The sequence below is a fragment of the Falco punctatus genome (genome assembly GCF_963210335.1).
Source record: "Falco punctatus genome assembly, chromosome: 1".
NCBI classification, from domain to species: Eukaryota; Metazoa; Chordata; class Aves; order Falconiformes; family Falconidae; genus Falco; species Falco punctatus.
The window spans coordinates 17,600,217-17,626,580 of record NC_137580.1 but is presented as its reverse complement, the minus strand read 5'-3'; the positions used below and the strand labels follow the sequence as shown (position 1 = coordinate 17,626,580).

The 26,364-nt window shown below is 38.3% G+C and overlaps 1 protein-coding gene across 5 annotated transcripts in view; it reads left to right on the top strand.

Moving 5' to 3' along the window:
• Positions 1-26,364, top strand: part of PTPN13 (protein tyrosine phosphatase non-receptor type 13) — a 126,159-nt gene that overhangs the window by 24,605 nt on the left and 75,190 nt on the right. For all 5 annotated transcript variants that reach the window (XM_080407969.1, XM_080407968.1, XM_080407967.1 and 2 more), the window contains 5 exons: positions 1,372-1,491; positions 10,992-11,161; positions 16,980-17,045; positions 19,455-19,640; positions 22,342-22,435. In XM_080407969.1, the coding sequence (XP_080264095.1) occupies positions 1,377-1,491; positions 10,992-11,161; positions 16,980-17,045; positions 19,455-19,640; positions 22,342-22,435 (631 nt within the window). In that variant the 5' untranslated portion in view covers positions 1,372-1,376. The remainder of the gene's footprint in view (positions 1-1,371; positions 1,492-10,991; positions 11,162-16,979; positions 17,046-19,454; positions 19,641-22,341; positions 22,436-26,364) is intronic.

The window sequence follows — 26,364 nt, the reverse complement described above, 5'->3', positions numbered from 1 at the left end:
AGGGTAGTCTTCAGAGCCCATGTTTTCAGCTAGAAACTGCAGGATATTCAGCCTTTTATATTGCCATCATATGGGTATGAACCTGGCTATCTGAAAGTTAAAAAAAACATGGAAGGCATGAAACTGCCTGGACATTTACTTGGGGAAACTAAATATAGCTAGTCAGCCTGTCCTCCTTGCAAATGTTAGATTAATATCCATGAGTGTACATCTGAGCCCAGATTGTATGCTGATGGAAAGGCTCTGGCTAGTTGATTGGAAGGGAGGGGCAGTAACCTCCAGCAGTACTGTTGGGTCATATAAAGCTCTTGATATCAGTTATTGATCTTGGGAAAATATGCATTTCCTATGGAACTGTCTTTTCCATTTCCAGCAGCAGCTTTGGAGCCTTTGATACCTGATGAACTCATCACTGATGATTGATATACCTTAGGCTCTTAGTGCATTTCACTGCCTCAAGATTTTATACTTTGGGCTTTGGAGAGAAGCAGCTGCATCTCAATCAGAAATATCAATTGGCATGAATGCTCAAACTGAGAACGTTTAGCATCCATAGAAATCTGAAGTAATTAGCATGATTTGTTTGTTCCTGAGCTTACTGAAATGGAGGTTTGACTTTGCCAGAGTATTTAGGGATGCATTCTTCAGTTTTCAAAATGTTTTTTATTTTGGACAACTGAATATCAAATTGTGGTATGGTTAAAATGGTTTAACTCTGAAAAAATTTTTAAGCCTGAGCTCTTTTAGCTGGGGAAGGAAGTCTTTATTTTCTGGGCATGCAATACATAGAGCACTGCTAACGGTTTTAGTTTGTTTTCATAAATGTATGAAGAAACTAAACAAAAGAGGTTAGCTATCAATTCGACCGCTAGCTTGCTTGCATGCTTTCAGGTAGTGCTTCTTACTATTTGGTCATGAGATAACATAAATAACCTTGTGAAAACATATTGGAAGAAGAGCATCCTTTCCTAACAGCAGCTTCACAAACTGAAACCTGTGAAAATAATGTTAATAGCTGATTTACATTAAGAAACTTGTAACTACTAATAATTCTGTCATGTTTTGTTTTTTTTAAAACAGGACAGACTCTTGCCCATGGCATGTGGACTAATACCAGCTTTTGAGTTTATTGATTTAGTAGCGTACAACATTAATATGGATCATTGTTGTCTTAAACCAATTTTTTCTTCTTCATTTGAGCAGGTGCTCAAAGTCCTTTATGATGAATGTTCTGTAATATTTCTGTGTGATGGGTTCCATTAATGTTAGAGAATTTCTGTGACTGGGAGTTGAACATGGGTTATTACTACTTGAGTACTACATGCAAGGAGAAAATAACTTACCTATTCTTAAATCTGTTTCATTTCTCAGGTAACATGCATGTGTCACTGGCAGAGGCTCTGGAGGTTCGGGGAGGGCCGCTGCAGGAAGAGGAAATATGGGCTATTTTGAATCAAAGTGCAGAAAGCCTTCAAGAACTATTCAGAAAAGGTAAATATTTTTAAAGACTACTCTATATGGAACTGGAAGTGTCTTTGGTATGTTTACGTGTCATAGAAGTAAACTCCCTTGTTCTTCCTTGGCTCTGAACCCAAATAACTTCGTGTAAAGTGCCTAGCTGTAACTCAGACCAAAGGATGTTTTCAGCCCATCACTTCATGTTCTGTCAGGACTCATGGCACATTGTTTCATGTGGTGGCAACTTGACTTTGGTAGGAAGCTACCACAGAGTTTTTGTATTATTTTAAACTCACTGAAATTAGATAGAAAAACAGGAAAAAAAAAAACCAACAAATGCCATTGAAGTACTTTGGTCATGAAAGGGACATAGAAATATGTACAGTGTAGTCATGACCAGTCTGCTCTGAAAAGATTTAGCCTCAAGTGAGGTGAAGGTGAGACACTGAGAAGCTGGCCAGAGGGCTGGGTATCATTCCCCAGAATGAAATTAGCAAGACATACATAGCTACTGAGGAGTGTGTGGCTTGTTTTGTGGTACTTTAAAGGAGCAGAAGTTAAGTATCTCTTCCCCCTGCCCTACCCCCCACTCCCCAACTTAGCAGGCTCTAAGTTGAGCGTCTGCAATGCTGCTAGTTCTAGCACTAAGTATGGAACCCTTCCTCTTCCTGATGTTTTCCTTTCTTTAAAATCTGCAAATCCTTAAGCCACACTCACACCACGCCACCCCCCCTTTGCTTTTTGCTTTTTATATCTTAACTCAAATATTGAACTTTGGTGACATCTTTAACCTGGCCTCAGTATATGTTCACATGATTCATCTTAGTATTTTGGCAAATTTATGGTTTTAATCTCCTTATATCTAAACATGCATATGTAAATTCAGTTTTATTCAGGAAGAATCAAAAGCTCCCACTTTGAAAACAACCATTGTTTTGTCACATTACTATGCAAAGAGCACACCTTCATTATTACCGTATTTTTTGCATGTGTTTGGCTTAAATGTTGAATTGTGATGAAATTCTAAGAAGTTTGATGCGTTTTTTTAAGTTTTAGTTTGGACAATCTGTCAAGTCAGATACTAGGTCTGTCTCATATACTGTACAACCTCTGAAAGTGGTCTCTGTTGGATACTTCATGAAGACTCTAAAGAAGGCAGATGTGGGCAGAGACTGCCATACAGCATTTGAATTCTGATTCAGCTTGACTTAGTATTATAAACAGGAAATTTTATCAACTTCTGTGAAATATTTTTTGGTGGGCAAATCATGACAAGCTTTGATATCTGGTACGAATTTCCAGTTTCCCCTTTACCAGTGAGCTTACAGCTCGTGTGGTAAAAGAAGCATTCCCTATTAAGAATGCTGAGTTTATTGTTGCAATTCGACCCACTGTCCTGTCCCTGTGCCGCTCATATTGCGCAAATGGGAAAGCTGGTATCTTCTTTCTTGGCTCTTTCTCTCTTTGTTCTCTCTCGGAGAGAATCGGAGGAATGATTTTTCTAAGAGGGCAGGCTGTTGAGACCAAGTTGACACCTTGACTGAAGAGATATCTTTAATGTTTAAAGGCTTACTCTTGTTGATTCCCGTGAAGCGTACACGTTGAACTCCATCTTGAAATGCACCTGAAAGATCATAGTAGCATAAGTATAGAGTAGTGAATACACTTAAGACATTATCCTAGGTCTAAGTTATTTTCAAAAGTAAAATCTCCACTGAAAACAAGAGCTCCCCCTTTCTTGGCCTTAGAGTAGTGCAGGAAAGAGTTTATTGTAATTACTATGAAGGCTGGTTGCATGCAGGCATTGAATGAGAAGACAGTCTGCCCTCCCTCAGAGGGACAATTATGGAGAAATGAGAGCACAAAATGGTAATCTGCCCCAGGACTTCTGGTATATGCTTTAAGATAGGGGAATGTTTGCCAGCCAAGACTGGCTAAGGTGGCAGAAGCTTCTGGTCTTACTTCCTATCAGTGAAGACCAAAACACAAATTCAGATAAAATCAGTGCCAGAAGAATCTGTCTCTTCTTGGAGATGAAGCTGTTTTATTGAGTTGTTTTTCTGCTACTTCAGCAGACTATTTTCAGTTGCGTGCTATTAATTAACCTGGGATATAGCCTTGTGGTAAAATGCACTTCAAGAGACACCCAAATGAAAGAGCTTTACTATGTAGCTAAGATTGACGAAGGCAATCTGATTCCTCCCAGCAAGATTAGGATAACCAGACAGTCTTTAATGAAGATTTGCCTTCACTAAGGAAACAATCTGGAAACCTTTTTTGGCTATCTTGAGTATCACTTTCTGTGCTGGCTTGTAAAGATGCACTGCAGAGATGCAAGAACAGAGAATGCAGAGGTTCCTGCTTGTCTGACTCAATTTTCCTCTTTATTTGTGGAGGACTTGTAGCAAATGGGATCCTAGAGAAATCCTGTTTTCCTTGGTCAGATTTCAGACCCAGCGTACAACATGGGAAAGCTATTCTATGGCAGAGGGTGAGTTTTCAAAATTTTTCAGAACTGACCAATTGCTCCTGGGCAGTGGGCAACGAGGCAAGCTTTTAGCTTCTAGAAGTTCACAGCATGCTCAGCTTTGGCCAGTCTCAGAGATGCTCTTGTTTTCCTCCTTGTATGGCTCTGGAGTCCCTGAATGTGAAGCTTTGAGTGCTTTCTATATTAAGTTTCTTTAAAAAAAAAAAATATTGTTCAACAGCCTGTGGTCCACCTGTTTTGAAATGAGGGGGATAAAAAGGCCTTGGAAATCATGAACTCTTAAGTTGCCATCTGTTGGCGGCTTCCCTCTGCCAGCCCGGCAACCACATACACTTAAAGAAATTACCAGCCAAAGTAACCATCCATTTATTTATTTATGTAATCCCAGTAGAGTTTTGGTAGTCTGTTTGAAGTTGAGAATCCTTGCTATTACTCCATCAACTGAGAGAGCATTCTTCAGTTAGTTACTTAAACTAGTTTCAGGAAATTAGAAAAAAATGCCCCAAATAAGCTTCTATTACAGGTTTGATAACTTCTGGATTCATAGAAATTCTGCATGTCTTCTAGTGAGTCTGTCGTCTTATCCATCAAAGCGCTGAACAAAGCAGCACAGGATGAAAATCCATGTTTTACATGGTTAATCACATAATCATCATGGCATTCAGTGACTGATACAAAAGTGTGCTTATTTTTATGTCTGTTTGTATTTACAATTCTAACAAGTGTTGAACTCTTTTAAAAATACTTTACAAATTTATTTAAATCATTATAAGTAGTGAAAGATTAGATTGAAATGCCCAGCAGCTAATCACTCACTGATTAAGAAGTTCAGCTCTGGTAGCTGTCGTGTCAGCATATTATAAGCTGTTAAATGGAGGGAGAAGGACAATCTAGAACTCAGTGGCAGATCTGACATCAGTTGTACTAGTGATGTTGAGATTAATCTGGAGATTTGAAAAGGCCGATACCAGACCTGCCCTTCTCTTAGATCTGTTTAATTATCTGCAATAACTATTTTGTTGTTGAGAGGGTGTATCGGCTGTTTCAGACATGCTGAATCTTGTACTCAGTACTCCATGAGGTCAAAGGAACAGGTCTTTTAAGTGAGGTATCTCAGATGTGAGTGTATAAGTGTAAGGAGCATGCTGTGCTCTCTGCTGCTAACTGCAAACCAGATGTCCCTCTAATTTGGTAGGTTTGACTGGATGAAAGTGGGAAACACTTCATACGCACTTGAGCTACTCCTATGTTAAAGAATGTATTGCAAATTCAGAAATAGCTGGATCTTATGTTTCCAGATCTGTTTAGAGGTAGGTGGAAGAGAAGGGGAGGGGGCAAGTCTGATAATAGGAAGGCAGGCTGAGCAAAGAAAGAGACACTTCACAAATTTACTGTCTTGCAACTTTGTATACAGGCAATTATTTGTGTAGAGAAGTGGTATCATCTGAAAGTGAATGTGAAGGACAATTATCTTTTGGGGAGGACCCGAAAATCTTGTTAACAGTAATACTATTGCATTTGCTTAGCTTGGGTGTAAGTATAAAGAAAAAAAGGAAGGTGAAGTGTGAAATGTGTTGATGGGAACTAGTGGTGGGTCCCAAGTAGTCATAGACCTAGTTGGGGTGGAGGGGAAGATGGCTTGTTTTTCTTTACACAAAAGAGGGAAAATGCAAAGGGGGCTGCGGGATGAGGGAAATCCTCATTTTCCAGCCACTGCTTGCTGGCAGGTGTTAGATGGTTGTTTTTTCCTTTTACCAACAACTGTTAAGGAATGATTTTCTAAACACACAGACACACCATTCCATAACATTTGATCTTTTAGTTGCTGAGAAGGAAAGAGATGAGGCTTTTGTGGGTTTTAGGGATGATTATGGGGGGGTTATCACCCCACACCCCTACCCCCTGCCCAGTGAGGCTGAGTCACTACTTGTGCTTTTTCCAGAACTCTCTGCTGGATGTGGTCAAGGTAACAATACAGTGTAGTGTGCTGTTATGCTGACAGAAGAGCATTTCTGGAACAACATGGGTGATCTCAGAAGCTAAGTGTTCACCCTGTGTCTTGGTCCAGTATTCTCAGGAAAGAGTTAATTTCGGTTAGCCTCTCAGTGTTCCTCCCTGTGCTGCTGGTTTCCAAATGGTTCAGTATCAGATTAGAGCAGTGCTGCTCACTGCCATCCTTTGTGCCCAAGGGATAGGAGCAGAAGCGCTGCAATGCTTCTTCCCCTGCACACCAGGCATGCAGGGACATGCTGCAACAGCTCAAAGGAGTATAGGACTTAACAGCGTTAGTGATCCCTTGTGCTGGCATAATCCTGGTCTGCCTGGAGATGCATCAGTGGTCTGCCTGCCTCTAGCCTGGCCTAAGCATAAAAATCTTCAGGTTCCTTTGCACTAGGAGAAATCTTATATGTCTTAGTGAGGGCTAAGAGCAAAGCAAAGCAAAAAATGAGACAAGTATTGAAAACTTTGTGTATGTGCTTTTTTTTTTTTTAAGGTTGTGTCCTGAAAGAGCTGAAATGTACATCTCTTCCCACCATTTCTGCCAATGGCTGTGGTCTAAGAGAGAAGTAGGAAAAAACAAAACTGAAGGGGCTTGAATTGTGTGTAGTTTGGGAATTCAAAATCCTCTGCCATCAATATTGTAAAATCATCCATTTTAAATTTCTGCCTGAACTTACTGTCTCTTACGTCGTGGGGGGGTTTTGTCTTTGGCTACTTGTATCCTGTTAAACCATGTAAAGGGCTTTTTTAGAAGTATCTCGTTTGTTAGGCACATGCCACGTAGCTGAAGGCTATTTCAGTTCTTAGTGCGTTTAAAACCAGTTCACTTTCTCATTTTAAGTAAGACCACACTATTTATCTATGTCTTGGCACTACTTGATAAACTGTGCTCTCACAAGTGTTTTGTTACCAAGTTGCATAGTTCTGCAGTTAACTCAGAAGGCTGGTACCTCTAGTGCACTTGGAAGCCTACTGGAAAATCAATCAGGAGCCATGTTCTGAATACCAGTGCTTTTAGAAAGAGGCACTTAAATCTTTTTTTCTTTTTTTTTTGTCATTTTCCACTGTATTTCGGGGAGTATGTTTTCCTTGCTGCTCTTATAAATTCTTCTGAAAGCCTAAACAAAAGATGACATGGATATTACAACTAAAAACTAGTTTCTGTTGTGTTCCTGGGGTCCTTGGCTATTTGATGTATTGCATCTTTGTAACTTTTTTTTTTCTCATGGTGCAAACACATGAAAGGGTAAGAGTGGAGTTGCTTATAAGTATTTTTCTTAGCTTAAATCTGCATAGTAGGAACTTTGAGACAGCTGTTCTGGTTTGTGATGCATGCCTTAAGGAAGGAAATGGAGAATGAGTTATTTTATTGTTGTTCTTTGTAATGGTAGATTAGATACCCAAAGTTATGAAGTAGGCAGTATGATCTGCTATATTAGTTAAAAACTACTAAAAGAGGAAGCCAAAAAAATGTCAACAAAATGAGCCTGGCAAAATCAGTCCTATTTCTAAATTTACAGTTAATCACATTTGTTGTATGTTGCTTCAGATCAAGAAGATCGTTGAGTATGGTTGGAAGTATTTTATGTGGATCAGTAAATTCAGCCTCTGCATGTGTAGAGGACAAGTGCATGCTCCAAAGTTTGTTTAAATTAGTACTGGGGAGACTTCAGGCTAATTGTATTGGGTTTTTTTACTGTTCTTAAAACTAAACTGTGTTTTCATCTGTTAACTCTCTTGTTTCTATAGTATGTTGCAGGATATGAAGAGTTCATATATATTTGAAGTTTTTGTCATACAAAATATGAAGTTAAGGATAAATTATTCACATTGCTTAAGGTTCCTGAGTTTCGGGGCATTTAAGCAGAAATCTTCTAATATTTTAAAATGCCTTTTTTTTTTTTAATATATCAGTGGCTTATGCACACAGAACTCGTAAAAAATCCAGGCGTTAGCTGCAAGATTGTTTTGGAAGTTGATGGCCAACTAAAGTCATCTTTCTAAAAATGCTTAGCTATGCAATGTTTGTTCTTATGTTTACATTTCTTTTGTTTAACATCTGAACTTACTGCCACAACAGTGAACAGCAGTTACCCGTTTTGTTTCAGAGGAAGTGGGGTTAGAGGTATAGTGCAAAATGTAATCTCTTGGACTTGGGAAGAACAGATAATGTTATTTTCATTCTTAATTAAAATTTTAATTTATTTGATTGAAGTAAATTTCCACTACTTTCGCCATACATGGTGTTTAAAGTTCTTGCTAGGGGAGTTTGCTTCAGCTCATCTTATTTTTAAATGTACATATTTGATGACTTTTTCCACAATATGAGTTATTTCTAAACTCAGATTTTGAAGTTGGCCATGCTAAGAGAATCTGTAGAGATGGTGTCATTTGCTTCATACCAAGTGACTTCCTACACACTGTGGGGAAACCATGTTCTTGGACATGATTGATTATCTTTACTACTGTATCAAGCAGATATTTTGTTGAGACCATTAATGAGAGCGATTCCAGGCTTAAATATTTTTGTAGCTAGGGGTTGATTAGATTGCTGTGGGGAAGAGGGAGAATGTGTACTGCACTGTAAGGACTGGTTATTAATGTCTGCATGAAATCTAGAATTTTTTCTCTTGACAAAATTTCTACAATATTATTACTTTTGCTGAACTACTTGAACTCTTTGGTGGTTGTTTGGGCTTTATTTTTTTTATAACACCTTGCTGAATTCGGTATTTGGAATGATTTGAAGAGAAGTCCCACTGCAGGAGGTCTAGAAACAGAAAGAGACTTGTACAGGTTGTTAGTTTGAGCCATGTATTTTTAGTTCAGCTTATATTGATATTGGTAGGTTGAAGTAATATATTGCTTTGTCCCTTGTGATTTTACTTACTAAAATAGGATAGTAAAAATTCTCTGAGATATTTTCTTCTATGTATAAAAGAAATATCGTTGTGTATGCGTTTGTATTTGGGATTTTTTAACGGGTTTTGGAGAGGTTGGGGCATTCTTTATCTTGTATGTGACAGACCTCTGGTTTCCATGGGGACCTCAGCAGTTCTGTGTGAGAGCTTAAATTCTTGTAGCCTACATAATCAGAGATACTATCCATCAATTACTTCTGCTGGATCCAGGGGAGAAAGCTGGAGCAATGAAATATGCTCCTCTGAGGCAAGAAGACTTGAGACTCTCTTGTTTGTCATAAAAAGCAGAGCAGGGGGAAACCAGTTCTGCACTGTGAATCCTAAGCTTGTCATACTGGCTTTCAGCAAAACTTATTGGCATTTTTGAATCCATTAGAAAAACTATAAAAATAAACTCCTTTGGTTCTAAGGTCATTAAACAACTTGAAATAACTGCTTGAAGTAAACTGTGGGATCTTTCAATTTCTAGAATGTTGTCCTTAACGGTTTCTTTTCCTTTTTTAAAGCAAAGTTCTGCATAGCGATTTAAGGTATGTTCAGAAAAAGGTATATGTTAGCCTTAGACTGAATAATGAATTATTGGTTTCTCCCACTGAATGATATCTCTTGCACATATTGGTAGGAGGGGAAACTTTCTGAGCTTCAGCATCTGAAAGTTGCAAATGTTTTTCTAGGTAATTGTGCTACCAAGTCATTAATACAGTTTTGCTTCAGTATCACAGAATGTAGAAAGCCTGAAAGCGTTTTCTTAGCTTCTTTAGGAGGAAGGAGAGTTGAAGAAATTGAAGGACCTACTTGGTAGATCTTTTTACATGTGGTGCCTGCAAGCAGTAATTTAATACATTTCCTAGGAGATTAGAAATATTCTAGATTACAAGATAATTGAATGGGCTAGGAACCAGCACTGTAGGAACATTCTGAGCTGATTGGAGAGTGGAAATTGTTAGGGGTGGAGCTGAAGGATGCAATTATTATTCTGCTGTTGTTACTTAATATATAGAGGGAAAAGAAAGACTTATGCTTCAAATGCATGTTTCATCAGATCTTTGATAGAACATGCAGCATAAAACAGAGCAACTGCCTCTTTGCCTATTCAAAATAACTGTTAACTTTTACTTAAATAAAAGCTTATACCTCCTTTAGTGAAACTGAGGTGATTTACTGTTTGGGGTGTAGGAAAAGTACTTCGGCTCAAGGAAATGGTCTCCCCTTTTTCTGCCTTAAAGGGATTGAGGTTTTACTGTCAAGGTAGATTTTGGGGTATAAGACTTCCTCCATGTGTGTGGCCTGTTTCTGTTCCCCCTGCTGTGCCCTCCCCCCGCTTTTTTTTTTTTTTTTTTCAGTAGGTCTGTGGCCAAAAATCTGACAGCAGTATTACCAGATATCAAAAACCTAGCTGGCAAATTACATACTCCATGATGTAGGAAGTTTTCTTTGTCACTTTTGGTTCTCCAGTTTCAGTACTTGTTTTGCTGTTTTCAGGAATTGACAGGGTTTGAATGGGTGACCTTACTATGCTTTCAGGTTTACTTGTTGTCCACTTCCACTGTCTCCTAGAGTTATTCTTTTCTTTTTCACTTTTGAAATACCTTTTTTGTTTTTTTTAGGCTAAAAAGGACTTGTGTCCCAAAATTTTTCTGTTTTGTCCAGTTCTTTCAGCTACTCTAATAAGGAGTATTTCCTCTGTAACTTCGTCTTCTCTCTTCAGATTCTTGGTGCTGCAGCAGTACTATATTAATATAGCAGTTAACTCCATTCTTAGCCTTAATGACACGTCCACTATAAAATGTGATCATTTTATATGTCAACTGTAGCATAAATAAGATTAGCTGAGGACAGGAGAGCTTGTGAGTATTTTAACAGGCTCTTCTGAGCTTGCTGGTATGAATAAGAACAGTCAAACAAGACAGGTGTTACTCCTTGGTATGATTAAAATTGAGGTGGTCCTGAAGCACCACAGGTGGAAAAGGAAGCATCTATAATAATATTACATTACATTATAATATTACATTAATATGTAGTCTGATACCGAATGTGTCTGAGCAAATAAAATCATGTCAAGCAAGGGCATCGGTATTGTGTAAATTTCAGCGTTGGTGTTTTTTTTTTCCTTTGAAATACAGCTGATCCTACTGCCCTGGGATTCATCATTTCTCCATGGTCTCTCCTGTTGCTTCCATCTGGCAGTGTATCATTTACTGATGAAAATGTCTCCCAACAAGACCTGCGAGCATTCACAGCACCGGAGGTTATGCAGGACCATTCTCTATCGTCTTTGTCAGATGTTGAAAAGGTACAGTACCTCTTCCTTGGCAGACAGTTTCGTTTGCTGTTGATCCCTGGACAAAATAGCATTAAACTGTCCTTTTTGTCTCCCTGTGGTTCTTGATTTGTATGTGTAATAGTTGATTTTCTTTGGGGGAGAGATCCTTCTGCTTGATTTCTGTCCAGAAGAGTGGCATAGTGATTATGGTTGTATGCACTTATGAAGAAGTGGCTATGTGCAGGTCCCTGTCGTATGTGCGCTACTGACAGCCATACTTGGGCGGTGGCTGCACAGAAAAACTGACTATTGAACTAGTAGTAAGGAACGCTTTGCCTTCTTTCACTGAAATCTTTCAGTGACATCACCAGTTTCAAATTTTTAACATTTTGGGTTTTTTTGATTTTTTTTTTGTTGGTTTTTTTTTTGGGTTTTTTTTTTTTTTTTTTTTTTTTTTTTGCAAAATGCATCTGAGGGATAAGCCAAGGAATTACTCAAGTAGTCCAGGGCTACAGAAAATGGGATATTCCTACACTCACCTCAAAAGAAAGTTTGTTTTAATTAACTTAAGTATTCCTTAGTTGTGTGCAGAATTGTTCCTTTCCACCTTCCTTTTTTAACTTCCCAAGAGTAGACTGATAGGTAAGGTTTGCATATGTGACCTCCTCCAGGTCATTGATACACACAGTCAAAATGACTAGCTTCTCAAATGTTTTCTTAATAATAATATATTGCAAATGGTAATGTTTTCCCCAGAAAACTGTTCCCTTGGCCTAGTCAAAGATATTTAGAGGTGGGAGTAAGGAGGAAGCTGAGCTCTATTTCATTCTCGTTGGCTTCTCTGGATCAATAATCCTTAGAGAAGGAAGCTAGCTGCAGCCAATGTTGTAATCTGGGAACAATTATTACATTTGGCAGTCTTCCTCCAGGAAGAACAGCAACATGTTCTTACTCCAGAGGAAACTGGTGTTGGCATCAATTGCTGTTGTGTGCTCAAGGACTATTGAAACATGTTTTTCTTTGAATATTTTGTTTCCAGCTTTTTTTCTTCTAAACCTTGTATATAGTCTTTTTCTTTAGGTCTTTACTTTACCACCATATACCTAACTGAAAAATCACTTGTTTCCTCAGTTACTTGCAAAGCCTTGTAGACATCCTTCTTGCCTTGCAATATAGTAAAAAAAAAAATGGTATAATGAAATATGTGTATAATTTTATCTATGACAAAACTATAAGCAAGTAGCAATCTTGGTTGACAGTTTTAGTAAAGAAGTAAAAATAACACTGACATCAGTGAAAATTTGGGATCAGTTACGTAGGATGCAGCTGCCAAACTCTGTAGTCATACTGTTGGAATTATCTTTCTAGAGAAACAACACTATTCAAGACAGCGACGTTACCTCTAGTGCCAACTCTGAAGTTAATATACAAAACAGGCCTTCAAAAATGCCAGAAAAGTTTTGAAATTATGTGTTTGTGACCTTCATCAGATCTGATAGCATTCTTTGTTCTGTGCCAGAATTCAGCATGTTACTTTTTTCTTTTTGAAATGGAGAACTGTTACTATTAAAAGCTATGATGTTCCTTTATCTTAATCTTTAGGAAGGAAATACTTAAAGGGACCGCTGTGGCCTGTGAACTCCAGCACAGAGCATATAGGCAATGACCAAATACTGGCACTCAGCACCTATGCAGTGCTGATTAATCCTCTCATATTATGGCTGTGTGAATTTATTTCATATCATCAGCATCACCTTGCTTGCTGGAACGTGATGATAAAATTGAGACTGTAGGCTGCAGCAACTGTGTTGCTGTTTTCATTGGGAAACAATTGGATGTGGAAATAGACAAGGTTTGGCTTTACATAAGCAAATTACTCATACAGTCATGTGTAAACTAAATAAAACCCTTTTGCTTGTGGTATTCAGCTTTAGCATTAGTTGGAAGCTTTGTCCTTGAGATGAATTAACATGGTTTTGTGTTTGAACGCTACTTGATTTCTGCATGTGTTCTTTACGTGCTGGGGGAGAAAATTTAACTGTTCTGATAACCTGGGATGGTACAAAAACATTGAAAGGAAACTTGCTGTTACCATCCTTGTTCTCAGTTTAAAGCCTTGTGGTTAAATAGCTCCCCTCTGCACCACTCTTCTCTGAATGTGGTGGTCATATCTGGGTGTGGAGAAGGACAGCCATAATCTGAAGAGGGGACCTGTGAGTTACTCATCCTGCATTTGCTGATGTGAGACCCTCCAGCTGAATTCTTAGAAATGTACCACTGTGTACAAAAATTTGAAGTTTTTTCCTGATGGCAATGGTATATACCAGGATATGTAAAAATATTATTTGATAATGCATCAGGGAAAAAAAAAAAAGACCAGAGTATCTGGTCTATAATCCCCGCTTGAGAAGTACACATGATAGTACATTTGTGTGAAATGCTTCAAACATTTCAGTCATCTTGGGTTTATTTGCTTACTTACATGGAAGGAGAAAGCTACCTGAAACCTAGCTTTGTACAAAGGCTTTTGCCCTGTTAGGACTTCATTAGTTGAAGTTTGTAGGACTGATAAATGTCTTGCATATCTTACATCCTTCTGTTTTTGACTGTTTCCCTTTACATTTGTATTAAACTGTGTGTTGGATGATACAGTGGTTATTTGTCTTGAAACATTGACTTCATGTTCCTTAGATCTTGCTTTGCACATGTTGACTGTGGTAACTTCTAATTATTTCAGCTTTTCTTTTTTTTTCTTTTTGACACAACTTGCTGTAGTTCACTGTTTGCTGGAAATATATGGTGTTTTCCTTCTTGATTGTTCTTCTGAAATCAGGCCATGTCTGAAAGCTGCTGAAGGCAGAAGAATGTAATTTCTTAAAGCCTTGTAACAGACAGTGATGGGGTTGCACTCATCTCTTGAGTTACGACTTCACTTACTAACACAAACTAACAGTGTATTCAAGGATAAATATTAGGAAAAATGATAGTCTTTTTTTTCTGAGATTTTTGATTCTGAGACACCCAGTCAATTTGAATACAAAATAAGTCCAAGGTAACGGCAATCTTTTTGGAAATGACGAAGCAAGCTATTCAAAATTATAATGAAAGATAAATTTGGAAAATTAATTTGATGTTGATTTATATATTGTAGAAAGTATTAGAAGTATCACAGTACAAAAATGAACTAGAATTTTTGAATAAATGCTTTATTTTGAAAGCTGTTTTCAGATAATTAGTAGGGTAGCATGTTTTAGTTTAGTGGTCTGATTGCATGGTTGTACAATAATATTTTTGAGGGTGATGCACACTTCTCAGTATTATATATACCTTCCATTAAGTTAAAGCTTAGAACCATAGAATTATAGAATATCCTGAGTTCGAAGGTACCTGTGAGGATCATTGAGTCCAACTCCAGACTCCACAGAGGGGCAACCCAAAAGTTAAATCATATATCGAAGAGCATTGTCCAAATGCTTCTTGAACACCAGTAGACTTAAGACCAAGACCGCTTCTCTGATTAGCATTAACAATTTTGATAAAAGACTTTTTAATTGCTGTTCTTGTATATTTGGGTGGTGGGAGAGTTTGGAGGGCTTTTTTTGGATAAAATTTTTGTTTGGGTGTGTTTTTTTCTGAAAAGGGTTGGGTTTTTTTTATACGTTACCCTGAGAGTATATTCATCTTTTCCTGTATAGCTGTAGTATGTCTGGATATGGAAGGAAGAATTTCAATTGAAAAGGTAACGGATAATAAACCACATAGGGAACAACTTTCTCAGTATTTGAAAGGTGAATGTTTCTGGTTGAATGGGACAATGGTGTTAACTGAGCACCCTTGATGCTTGTCCATGACTTCTGTCTTTTGCGTGCAACAGACACTTTCCTTTGATGGACTGTGCTTCCTCTCTGGGAGAGGAGGCTGATGGGTGAGCCCTTGTTAGGTACTCAGTGCTGGCTAAATAATTGCATCTAGCATAATGCTGTGTTTCATCTGCACTTGTATAGCACTGCTGCAGTCCTGCCGCAACATGCCACGGGCAACAAAATTTGCCTTCTTTTTTTCCCTTTTGTGCATGATTGCGAAGAAATTCTCCATGGTTCTGCTCAATCTTTATCACAAAGAAAAACAAAGTTCTGTATTTTTCTTTACCTGAATATTTTTCTTGCATGTCTGGACCTAAATGCGCACTAGCTGACCCCATTGCTCTGTCTTGAGTGTTTGTCCATTAGCTGGACTGAACCCTATGAGTGAGTAACCTTGTGTCAACAGTCTCTGATATATTGCTACTTTGTACTGATGGAAAGCTTTCTGTCTTGTCCTGACTCATAGGCTGTGCTAGACAGAGACCATCCCACACGGTTTTAGTAGCACAAGTTCAGGATTGGAGTGCTTCTCAGAGTATGTTGAATTCCAATTTTGTATGATGTGTTGAGTTTATAAGAAGAATTTTAATAACCTGCTGCTTCTAAGTGTATTTAATAATTACTTCTTTACCCTGCCACAAAGCTGTGTTTGCTTTTCCAAATACATAAAAAGAAGACTCTTTTTCTGTTTTACAATAGAAATCTAAAAACATATCATACTTGTGTTTTGGGCTTAATTCCTGGCACAGCGCAGTAAAGGTATGTCTTTCAAACAGTCTGGTCTAAAAAGAAAAGCATTTATGCATCATTGTTTTTCTGAGTCCTCAAGAATACATCTTGTTGTCTTGAGTAGGATAAAAGACTTTTCAATACAGAGATTAATTCTCTTGTACAACCTTAAGCTAGTTCTAGATGTGTGATCTTTTTTTTAAACAACTCATACGTATTCAGTATGGGAAGAAGAAAATTATTTTTATCATTTCCTAAGTTCTGTTGAGTCTCCCTACTACCTTTGTACACTCAATTTACGCCTAAGTTTGTAATACCTGTATATGAAGCACCTGAGTCTGGACAGACCATGTCAATATATATACACCTAGGACTTAAGTAAGATGTTTTGCTTTTGGTTAGTGAAGAAGCTGACTTAAGTGAATCTCTTTTAATTTATTGCTGTCCCGGTAATTGTTGTTCATTGCCTGCACAAATATTTAATAAGCGTGTTGGTTTAAGTAGCACAAATATTACTAGTAACTTGATAGAAAAAGCCATCATGAGTGTATGTTACTTACGCAGTACAGAAAAACTGCTTTTCTTTCCTGCACTTAACTGTTCTGTTTTCACAGGCATCTACAGGGGTTGTATGTGTTTGTGCTCTTAATTCTGCAGTATTTAAAGTTTTTATCCCCTGTTCTGATGGGCTTAATACATTAAGGATATATTATTATCATTAATGTTGTTATTAATCATTGATTATATGTGTAATTATTAATGCATTTGTATCTTAAAATATCAATAACTAAGATGACTGCTTTATATATTAATATTCTTGCGTTCATTCCTTTTTTTATCTTTGTCCCAGTCTTACAGATCTCTTGAAGTAGTAGCCCACTATTTGAGTTTGCTAAGGTCTGCCATGTCTTCAGGCTAAAGTTTTAAGGATCTTTGGACACAGCCATGCAGTCTGTAGCCCACACCAGGCTGATTGTATGGATTACATGTGCTGCTGGCTTCATTGTAGGATGGAAGCTTAAAATAAAACAGAAAAGACAGAGGCACTGGTTAGATAGAGTATGCATTGTAGCAGTAGGATCTGCTTCTTTGACCATCATGGCAAAGGAGAAGAACAATTTGAAAGACAACTGACCTTAAATACCAGTAATATATTTAGGAAAAATAATGTTAAGTTAGTTGCTCTACTTTAAAGTTCTGCTTTGTGTTTCCAGTCCTGTTCAATTAGCTGATGAATGTTGTGTGTCTTATAACAGGTCCATATTTTTTCTCTTGGTATGGCACTCTTCTGGGGAGCAGACCATGAAGTTCCTCAAAGTCAGGTAAGTTTACATTTGGTTTTGCTTAACATTGCAACTTCAGACTTGAGAGTTTGACTGAATTTGCATTTGAGTTAACATGGCAGGGTGTTGTAATGAGACACTGAAGTGTAAGATTTCTTTCCTGTACCTTGGAGCTTTTTCCTGTGGAGTGTGTGAAGGTGGTGTTGGTGTTGCCTTGCAGGAAGAAGGTGCTGACACTACATTTCTGTTAGTTTCCGTAAAGATATGTCAGATCTAGTCTGTCCTGTAGTGTCACAGGCTGAAAGACAACAGTTTAAGCTGTTGACAGAGGAGAAAATTATTTGGTTTGGTTTAGGCTTATATAAAACCAAATATTTAAATAACATTGTTGCTTTACTCATAATAAAGCAATTTGTTCTTGATGCTGCCATAACTTCTGTGAGCCTGGATTTGGCACATACATACTTCAGTTACACAATGGCCGAGAACGGGTATGAATTGTTTGGAACAGGGAGTAGACTCTTGCTATTGACTTGTCAGTCAGTGCAGACGCAGTTGCAGACTGCAAAGAGCCGAGTGTTATTGCTCAATGAGGTTCACACACCCAGCAGAACTACTAGACTGTCTTTCCAGAAGTGACTGAAGATGTTCTGATTCATAATCTTTCTGGGTGCTCCTTCCCCACCCCCAGTTAAACTTTTGGAAGTCCATACCTGAAAGAGTGAAAATAAGATGAAATGCATTCATAAAAGCATTTAATGATGTACTGGTAGTTGCAGGATTTGGCAGAGCATTGTGCAGCTCAAGGAACTAAGCCACTTCTGTTTAATGTTTCTGTTCAGTCCTACTAGTTGGTGTTATGTGTAAGGGTAAGGAAGGAAATTTTGAAAGGCTCTTTGGCGATGTAAGTGTTCAGTTCCTAATATTTTCTTTAACAGAGTGCTAGTTGTGTTTTCATTTGTGCTGATTTAGAAGTAGCTGCCTGAATGGAAAAGTTGGAAAAGTTGAAGCTATGACTGTTTTAGAGATACTTACTTGTAATACCTACTGTGCCTGTTCCCAACGCCCCAGTATTTTCTTAGATATCTATCCCTTTTCTTTGCTCTCCTGTCTTGTAGGGGGTGAAAGGAACAGTATTCAGAAGTAGTGGGAGAGTGACTTAAGGTAGGTAGATGTAGGTGTTGAGTGGAAAGTAGGCATGAATTTTAGTCCCCTTTTTTTTGTTTCCTCCTTTGGTATTATACTGTAGCAACAGTTCATAGTAATGCGGTGGGAAGGAGTGCTCTACCTTTTGATACAACAATATTTTTCGAAATACAGTGTGGTGGGAAGACAGTACCTGGAAAGAAAGGGGGAGCAGAAGCCTATAATTTATCTTGAGGATGTTCTCATGTGGTGCCTCTGCCCTGTGCAGTTAGTGGAGGCAGAAGGACAGTCTGTGTGTGGCATTACTTTTGTTAACTTGTATGTGTAGATTTTCCCTTTCTTTACTTTTTTTTCCATATTTGCCTGCCTATGTTGGTTAATGAGCTGCTTCTCTGATGGGAGTGTGGTTGAATACAGAAGTGATTTTTACGGTCAGTTAAGATGCTAAACAGGTAGATGGGAAAAGCCTATATTAATGAAATCAGTTGTCCAAAATATTTTTGTTTTATGGTACACTTTAAGAGTACTAATACAGAGAAGATTATAAGACTCTAATGGTTTGAAGTGCTCTATGATGCAGAAAGCAGAACAATGCTTGTAGTTTGTGGGTAGCCACCCACTTTGAGAGAGTTGCAGATCAGAGAGCTCAAGTCCCAGATGCCTGCGGCATCTGAGAACAAGTGTTATCACTGACTATTGCATACCCTGAGGAGTGATATTTCACGTGCAGTGTAGAATTAATTGAATGGGTAGAGAATAATTAAATCTATACTGGTTTTTAACTGTATGGGTGTTGTCCTGCAACTACAAAGCTCTGCTTCCTTAAGCAGTGGCTTTGCTGTTTTATTCCTTGCTTCTTTGTTGATACTGTTTGGTGTTGTCGCTGGACTTTGGAAATGCTAACACAGCTGCTGCAAAATATTGGTGAGGTGAGCAACCATAGAAAGTGAGCACAAAGGATTATAGAATGATGCTAATGAGGACTGAATTTTATGCTTGTGACTGGCAGAACATTCAAAAACAACAAAGAAAATTTCCTTCTGAACCTTTCCACTAGTTGTTAATCCCTTGAGAAAGTGTTGGTGTTCTGACCTTACAGATCAGGCAGCTTATTTGGACCAGGTTCTTCTAGAGTCTCCTGATCAACAACTGCTGTTTTTCTGCCACCTAGATGGTGACTTTAAAATTGGCACATAATAATACAGGCAGTGTCTTGTGAATAATTATTTTACTGTGTTGAATGTCTGGCTTCTGTGTGTACCACAAGTCATTACTTCAAATCCTGTTTTTGTTTCTCACTAGCCTATCAAACTTGGAGATCATCTCAACAGCATACTCCTTGGCATGTGTGAGGATGTCATTTATGCCCGTGTATCTGTACGGACTGTTCTGGATGCTTGCAGTGCCCACATAAGGAACAGTAACTGTGCCCCTTCTTTTTCTTATGTGAAACAGTTGGTCAGACTGGTTCTGGGAAGCCTGTCTCAGGTAAGTTTTTGTTGGCATTTGAGGACTAATAGAGATGAGCAGGCAGAGAGCAGAGGTGCTAATTCAGAGCAGTCATTCTTCCTCTTGTCTTACTGTGTTGCGATTTTGATAAGAGTGAGAGTTCAAAGGAGAGAATTGCATCTCTCCCCTTGTAACACTCTGTACACTTGGCAATTCCTCTTGGAATATGCATTCATGACTACTGTTTCTATGGAAGATAACTTTGTGAGCTGTTTGTGTTCATTGAAAGAAAAGCAGGGAAAAACGAGTGAACAAAAAAGATTATGAACTCTGTGGCGAACTTTTGACATGTTGCTACTTGAAATGCTTCAAAAATGATTGCTGTGGATTTTTGGTTTTAAAGTTAGGCTTGTTGTTGGAGGGTTGCTTATTAGCAGGAAGAGGGACTTTTTAGGCGGTGTGCCAGTTCTGCACTTGGCTCAGCTCTTGGATATGATAGTTATGGAGGATGTTATTGTCTAATGATGACAAATGAATTCAGCTGTGTTCAGAAGTGAAAGAAACATGAACTCATCTCACAAAGTTACTATTCCTGACAGGCAACCTCTCCCTTCATGTAAACCATTCCAACATGACCATAGAGTAGTTAAGTAAATTCAAGTAGAGTAGAATTTCTGAGTAAGAAAGGAAGGCCATTAGATTGTTCTTTGGGCAATACTTGCTTTCCTTGTGTTCTGTTTATAATAAATACTGAGCAGTTTATTATTGCTGGAATGATATCCCATTATGTTCCTGAATTTTATCTGGTTTTATATCATTGAAACTCCCTTTTTTGTCTCATAGAGGTTATGTCAATGTAGAAATTGGTGTCTAGAGAGACAACACTGTAATTGCAAGAAAAATGTTTGACTTGATAATGCTTCCTCTTAAAAAAAAAATCTGTTAGGAACTAATGGTTAGACAGTTCCTTTATAAAACTGTTTTGGTAACACTTGCACAAGGTGAGAAGACCCTGCATTTGTCTAATATTTGGCAGCAGCTGATTATGACAGGCCTCCAGAAGTAGCGCTGATCCTGAGCTCCACAAAGCATCGTCTAGTCTGTGAGGTTATGTGTCAGTCTGGTGCTCCTCACTGTAACATCTGAAGTCTTGTGTAGTTGCCAAGTGGAGTTCCTCTGTGATTGAACAAAATGAAGGCCTACAAGGCCTTAGTCAGTGAAGATATTGAAATAAAGATCCAAACCTTAAATAGGGCCCCGAGCTATAGAAATGGCCACTGTGGAGAGTGAGTCATTAGTCTCCAAGTTCTTAATGGCCCTTTCTGCTTAACAAGTTTTCTGCTTTTCCTCGTCTTGTTCTTGTCAGCAGGGTGTGAGAGGTAGTCTGAGGCTAGTGTGACAGACTAACCTAGACCACCGTGCCAAAGACCGCAGCAGTGGTCCCAAATGCACATACTGAAATTCAGTGGAGAGCTGAATCCAGCAAATGTGTTCCTGTCTCCTATACCATGTTGATAATGAAGGAGCAGGGCTAATGGCAGTTATCCAGTGCTGAAGATTTGCTGGTCTTCTAGATTTCCTCTGCCAGTAACCTTGTTAACCTCATTCATAACATGTCACTGCATTGACTTTGCAAGACGACAAGAACAAAATAGCTGAATAAAACAGTGTTGACAGGACAGCAACACAGCTGTACTGCTGTTTTCATGTGCCTTAGCTAGCTATCCCTGCTGGTTTTAATGTTTAATGCTTTGTGTTTGTGCTGAAATTTTTAAGTTAATAAGAAAAGCATATAAAATCGTTTTTCCAAAACCAGAGTAGAACTTGCTATTCTAAGATCAACATGCCTCCAATCTTAATTGGCCTTATGAAAAGCTAGAGAGGTCTTAGCTCTATAACTGGACATTCAGTGGTCCATGAAACACAGCTGAGAGGTTCTGTTTGAATGTTTTAATTTTCCATGTTAATATGCTTTCTAAAGGGAAATACAGCACGACTGATTCAATCTGTTTAATGTTGATTGAGCTGCATTGTAACTGCAATGGATAGAAAGCTGCTTGATTTTTCCTTTCAGCTCCCAGCTAAGCCACTGTCCAAGTTATGTCAATTCCTACCATATCAAAAGATCACTAAAGATTCTTGGTTAGAGCAAATAAGCTCTTTGAATGATTTTACATGTGAAGTATTTTTTTAAGGGAAGTGGTGATTTAAAAAAAAAAAAGTTAATGGGAGTAGTTAAGCCTGACATACAAAAGGAATGTGCCTGAAGGGCTAAAGAAGAGACTTCTCACAAATGCGTGAGAATTTACATGTGTAATAAGTTGTGTGAGGTATCAGCCAGAAACTACCAAGTACAAGACAGTTCTTCCTGTTACGTAGAAGACTCATCAGACCAATTGCAGGCCAGTCATGCTGCAACCATGGAACATGGGTTTTCAAGAGCTATTGTCTTCAGTTTGCTGTGGGAGTGAAATGTATTTGTTACATGCTTGTAAACTTGGTGGAAAAAAGTAGACCAAATGCATAGTAAAAATAATGCACGGATTGTTCAAATAAGGATAATTCTAGAGTATATTCTCACTGATTAACTTGGTTTTGTTGAAAAAAGTTTGAACTTCAACTCTGAACTTGAACTTAACTGTTGGCATTGACTGATGCTGTACAGTTACAGAATGGATACTTGTTTCATACTGATGTGAGCTCCTTTCAATATTTAACTGCGCTACTGCCTGTTTTACAGGTGGATCAACTTTCTTGCAATGGAGATAGAAAATTGCAGCCAGACAGGAGCCAGGCTATCCGGGAGAGGCTTAGGGGAAAAGGACTTCCCACAGGTAAGTGCTTCATTGCAGGGTCATGGCAGTAAATACAGCCCTGTAGAAGACCAAGTTTGTGGAGATTTTGCAGCCAAAGAAATTGAATAGAGGAGGGCTTGCTGACTTTCACAGAACTCTGATGGCTCAGTGTCTAGCTAAGCGTTGGTGATGGTGACATTAGAATAATTGTTTCAAGAAAATGTGTCTTTCCAGTTCAGTCCTCATGGTAGGAACAGGTTTTAAAGTTTCTTGGCCAAAAGTTTTGTTTCTGGAGAATGGGAATCTCCAACTGAAGGTAGGTCAGCTAGAAGAACAGGAAGCAGCTTTTCTTAGTTCTGTCTTCTCTGTGGACCCTGCCTTCTCTTCATAGCTCTAGTTGCACACAGCCTCTTTCCCTGCTTATCAGACAGCCCTGGGCTCTTTTCTCTGCACACAAAGCTTTTTTCTGCTGCCCATTTCCGCACCCACCCACCCTGAAGAGTGGTGTTATGTGTTCCATCACAGTTCTGCTGTGCTTTGACAGTGGGAGGTGGACATGGAGGGCCAGGTAGGGTTGTACTGTTACTTCAGGGAAGTAAGGAAAGAGGAAACTGGGAGGGTAGGGATGAGACAGACTGTTTTAGAGGCAGTGTTGCTGTTGCCACTGTGGGCTAAAGTGATGTAGGTTGGCAGCTGATGCTGGCCATGACTTCATTAGATGTACTTGTTTTGGCAGCATCAGCTTTGCGCTAGGCTTCTCAGACAAGAGGATGTATTCTTCTAAAAGACTAGTCTCGTATTTTTTGTAAGAATTGAGGAGCTGGGTAGGAATATTTTATAAAGCATCAACTTGGACCACTCTAATTTGTTGCAGTGCAGGCAGCGAGATACAATAGTCGGGTGAGAATATTCTTGACTTAAAATGCTCATTTGTAAATGGAATATCTCAATTCCAGAATGCAACGTCACCCACAAATAATCAACATCATAAGTGTTAGCAACACAGGGTTTTCATCTGCCTCACATTACCTCTCTGCCTATCTGTAAACTTGGAACAAAGTTATGCTTCTGTTGCCTCTTTATTCTTTAATTTTGTGTTGATTAACAGCATAGTGAATTGCAGGAACCAAAATCCATGGAGTCATCAGGGGCAATACAAACTGCAAAAATTAGACTCAAGTCTGGCAAGGCATTGGAGGACTTCCTTTATTCATTCTTTTGAGATGAGTCCTAGATTAGGCTACTCGTTGATATAAAAAACATACGTCAGTGGTTGTCAGCCCTTCTAGTACAGCACTATGTGTTTAGGAACAGTTTCTGGTACAAGCTGTCTCTTCATTTTTTGGCACAAATGTACTGTTCTGACTGCTTTCTCAGGGGCTTTGTTTTCTTACTGGCTGTTGCTGTTCCAGAATATTTCTGTAGTAATACAGGGTTTGAGACTGGATCAATCTAGTTGACTGGATTTGTAAACGATGTAATTCCTTTATTTTTCTGAACTACCTAAGCTCGCTCTTAAAATGAATTCTTTCTCTGGTTCCCACTGATTTCATAAGGGTTATAAGAGAACCTTATTGTTCTGATTGTTAAATTGCTAGTTTGTTTAACCCTATTCATTCTAATTTCCAGTGTTATCTTTTTTTTTTAAGACCTTTATTTGATCACACTACCATTCAGCTACTACTCAAGCTTCAAGCTTTATCATTTGCATCATCTATTCTGTTTTTTAATCCATGATCAACAAGAACTGCATGTTTTGATAATGGTCAGAATATTTAAGTTTTGGAGACATAGCAGGGTTGTCTTTAAACTCTCTTCTCACTGGATTAGCAATCCTGATTATTGTTTTCTTTGTTGTTTCTAGTTTTGTTTTCAGTAATACAACTGAACAGTCTTGCTGGTTAACTTTTCATTTTCTTAAAAAAATCCTTATCTTCTTTTTTTCTAAAATTTTTTTTTTTTTGGTTTCGGGGTTGGGGGTTTTGTTCATTGGTTTTCCTACCCACAACTTCAAGCTTTTTAGCAGATGACTTTTTTCCTCCCCCAAAAGTAATGTTTGTCCCCAAAGTCTTTTAAGTACATCGTAACAAAAAAGCTTTTGTTTTACGTTCTACAAAATTATGGAGATAGATGTTGTAGCTTTAGCCAGTATCTCCATGGCTTTCTGGCTCAGTACTAGGGTTGAATATCACCTCTGTGATGTCTGAAACTTTCTCTCAGGATTAGATCTTTAACTTAAAGGATAAGGACTAGATGATCTAATTGGTTTTCTACTGTATCCTCCGACTTGAAAAAATGTCATAACCAGAATATTCTTTCCTCTTATCCTTTGGGGTTTTTTTGAATCGCTTAGTATGTCTGACTTTGCTTCTGAGATGGCTGAGAGGTATTGCTTTTTATTTTACTGAGAAGTTGTTAGGATACAGTGTCTGAACCTCTGAAGCGCTGTGAAGCTGAATGCCTGTCTTGCCACTGTGTACTCACTTGCCTTCTGGTTCTGCCTCGGTTTCACTGCAGTGAAAATAATTTGGCTGGGGAAGAGCAACCAGAGCTATAAGGATTCTATAAGGCTGAAGAACACACTTGGCTCAGCTGCTATCAACTGGTAAATTCAACACAGGGTTTTAAGCAACCTCAGTCAAAATGACTTCTTGAAAGATTTATCTTTTTAGGGAACATCACAGTCTGTAGAGATATAATTAAATATAATCATACTTAAATAATATTTGTGAATGAACTGAACTTGATAACCCATAGGGTACAGTTGGCTGAATAGTCCTCATCCTCTAGCTCCTGTTTCTCTTGAGTTGATTGGAAGTGCATGCGTGCGTAGGGTGTTGCAGATAATGAATGGCACCACAGGGAATAAATGTTTGAGCATCACTGTTCCAGTGCAAACTTGTCTGCATCGCTCCAAGCTTGGTCCCAAAGGTGGGTGTTATTAATGAGATGCTCTTGAATACTTGATTTTTTCTATTTTTGTCAAGTTGAACTGTCAATGAACAATAGTATTTTTTCAGTTAGTGTGGAGTTATGGTATTTTGGTTTTTATACTTCTTTCTTGCCCTATACCTAGAAGTAGAAAATATTTGTCATATTTTCTGTTATTTGAGTCTTTATTTTCAGAAAACAAGATAAATTGAAGTCAGTCTTTCCTTCAATTTTTATTTTCTGCCTGTCCTGCTTCTGCTCAACCTTTTTCAGTTTCTCTGTATCACGCTCATTACCTGTGGAACTCTTGTAATTTTTCTCCTTTTCCCTGAACCATGTACAACCCTCTTAGCTTCCCCAAAACTTTTCCCGATTCTACTTATCATTGCAATTTCCCTGTATGCCTTAACACTATCTTACTTACCTATATTTTGATCTTAGATGCGATCCTTTATCTCAGTACTACACTGAGACCTCGAGAATACAGAGTATCAGTAAAATAAAACACAGCACAAAACAGCCCCACACACATACATATAACCAAACTGGGCTCTAGCTGTTGCTGGTTCCACTCAGAAAGTGTTTGAAAGTTAGTGAGGACCCAGTGAAATGGGTGTCTGATCCTAATGAGAGACAGCTCACATTCGATTCAAGGCAATTTAATGTTTGGTTATTTCTTTTTCTGTAATGGATGCTGGTTTGCTGGTGAAGATTCTGTCAGTAACAGTGCAGATCAGCTGTCCTGTGGGCACAGCTTTTACATTTCCGGAAAAGTGAGCTGTGGAATGTAATACTAATTATACCAATGATAATCTCATAGATCGAGGAGCCATAAGTAGAAGGCCAGATGAGAGTTTAAGAAAAATAGTAATGGCAAAAGAAACAAAAAAACCCCACCAGCTCAGAAAAGCATAGAGTCCTTTTTTCTTCTGACACTGTACTATTCTGTGCCTTTGTGTAGTTGAAATACACAACTCTCATTCCAATTGCAAAACAGCAAACACTGAGAAAGGTAGGAAGCTACCAGGCAGGATTAT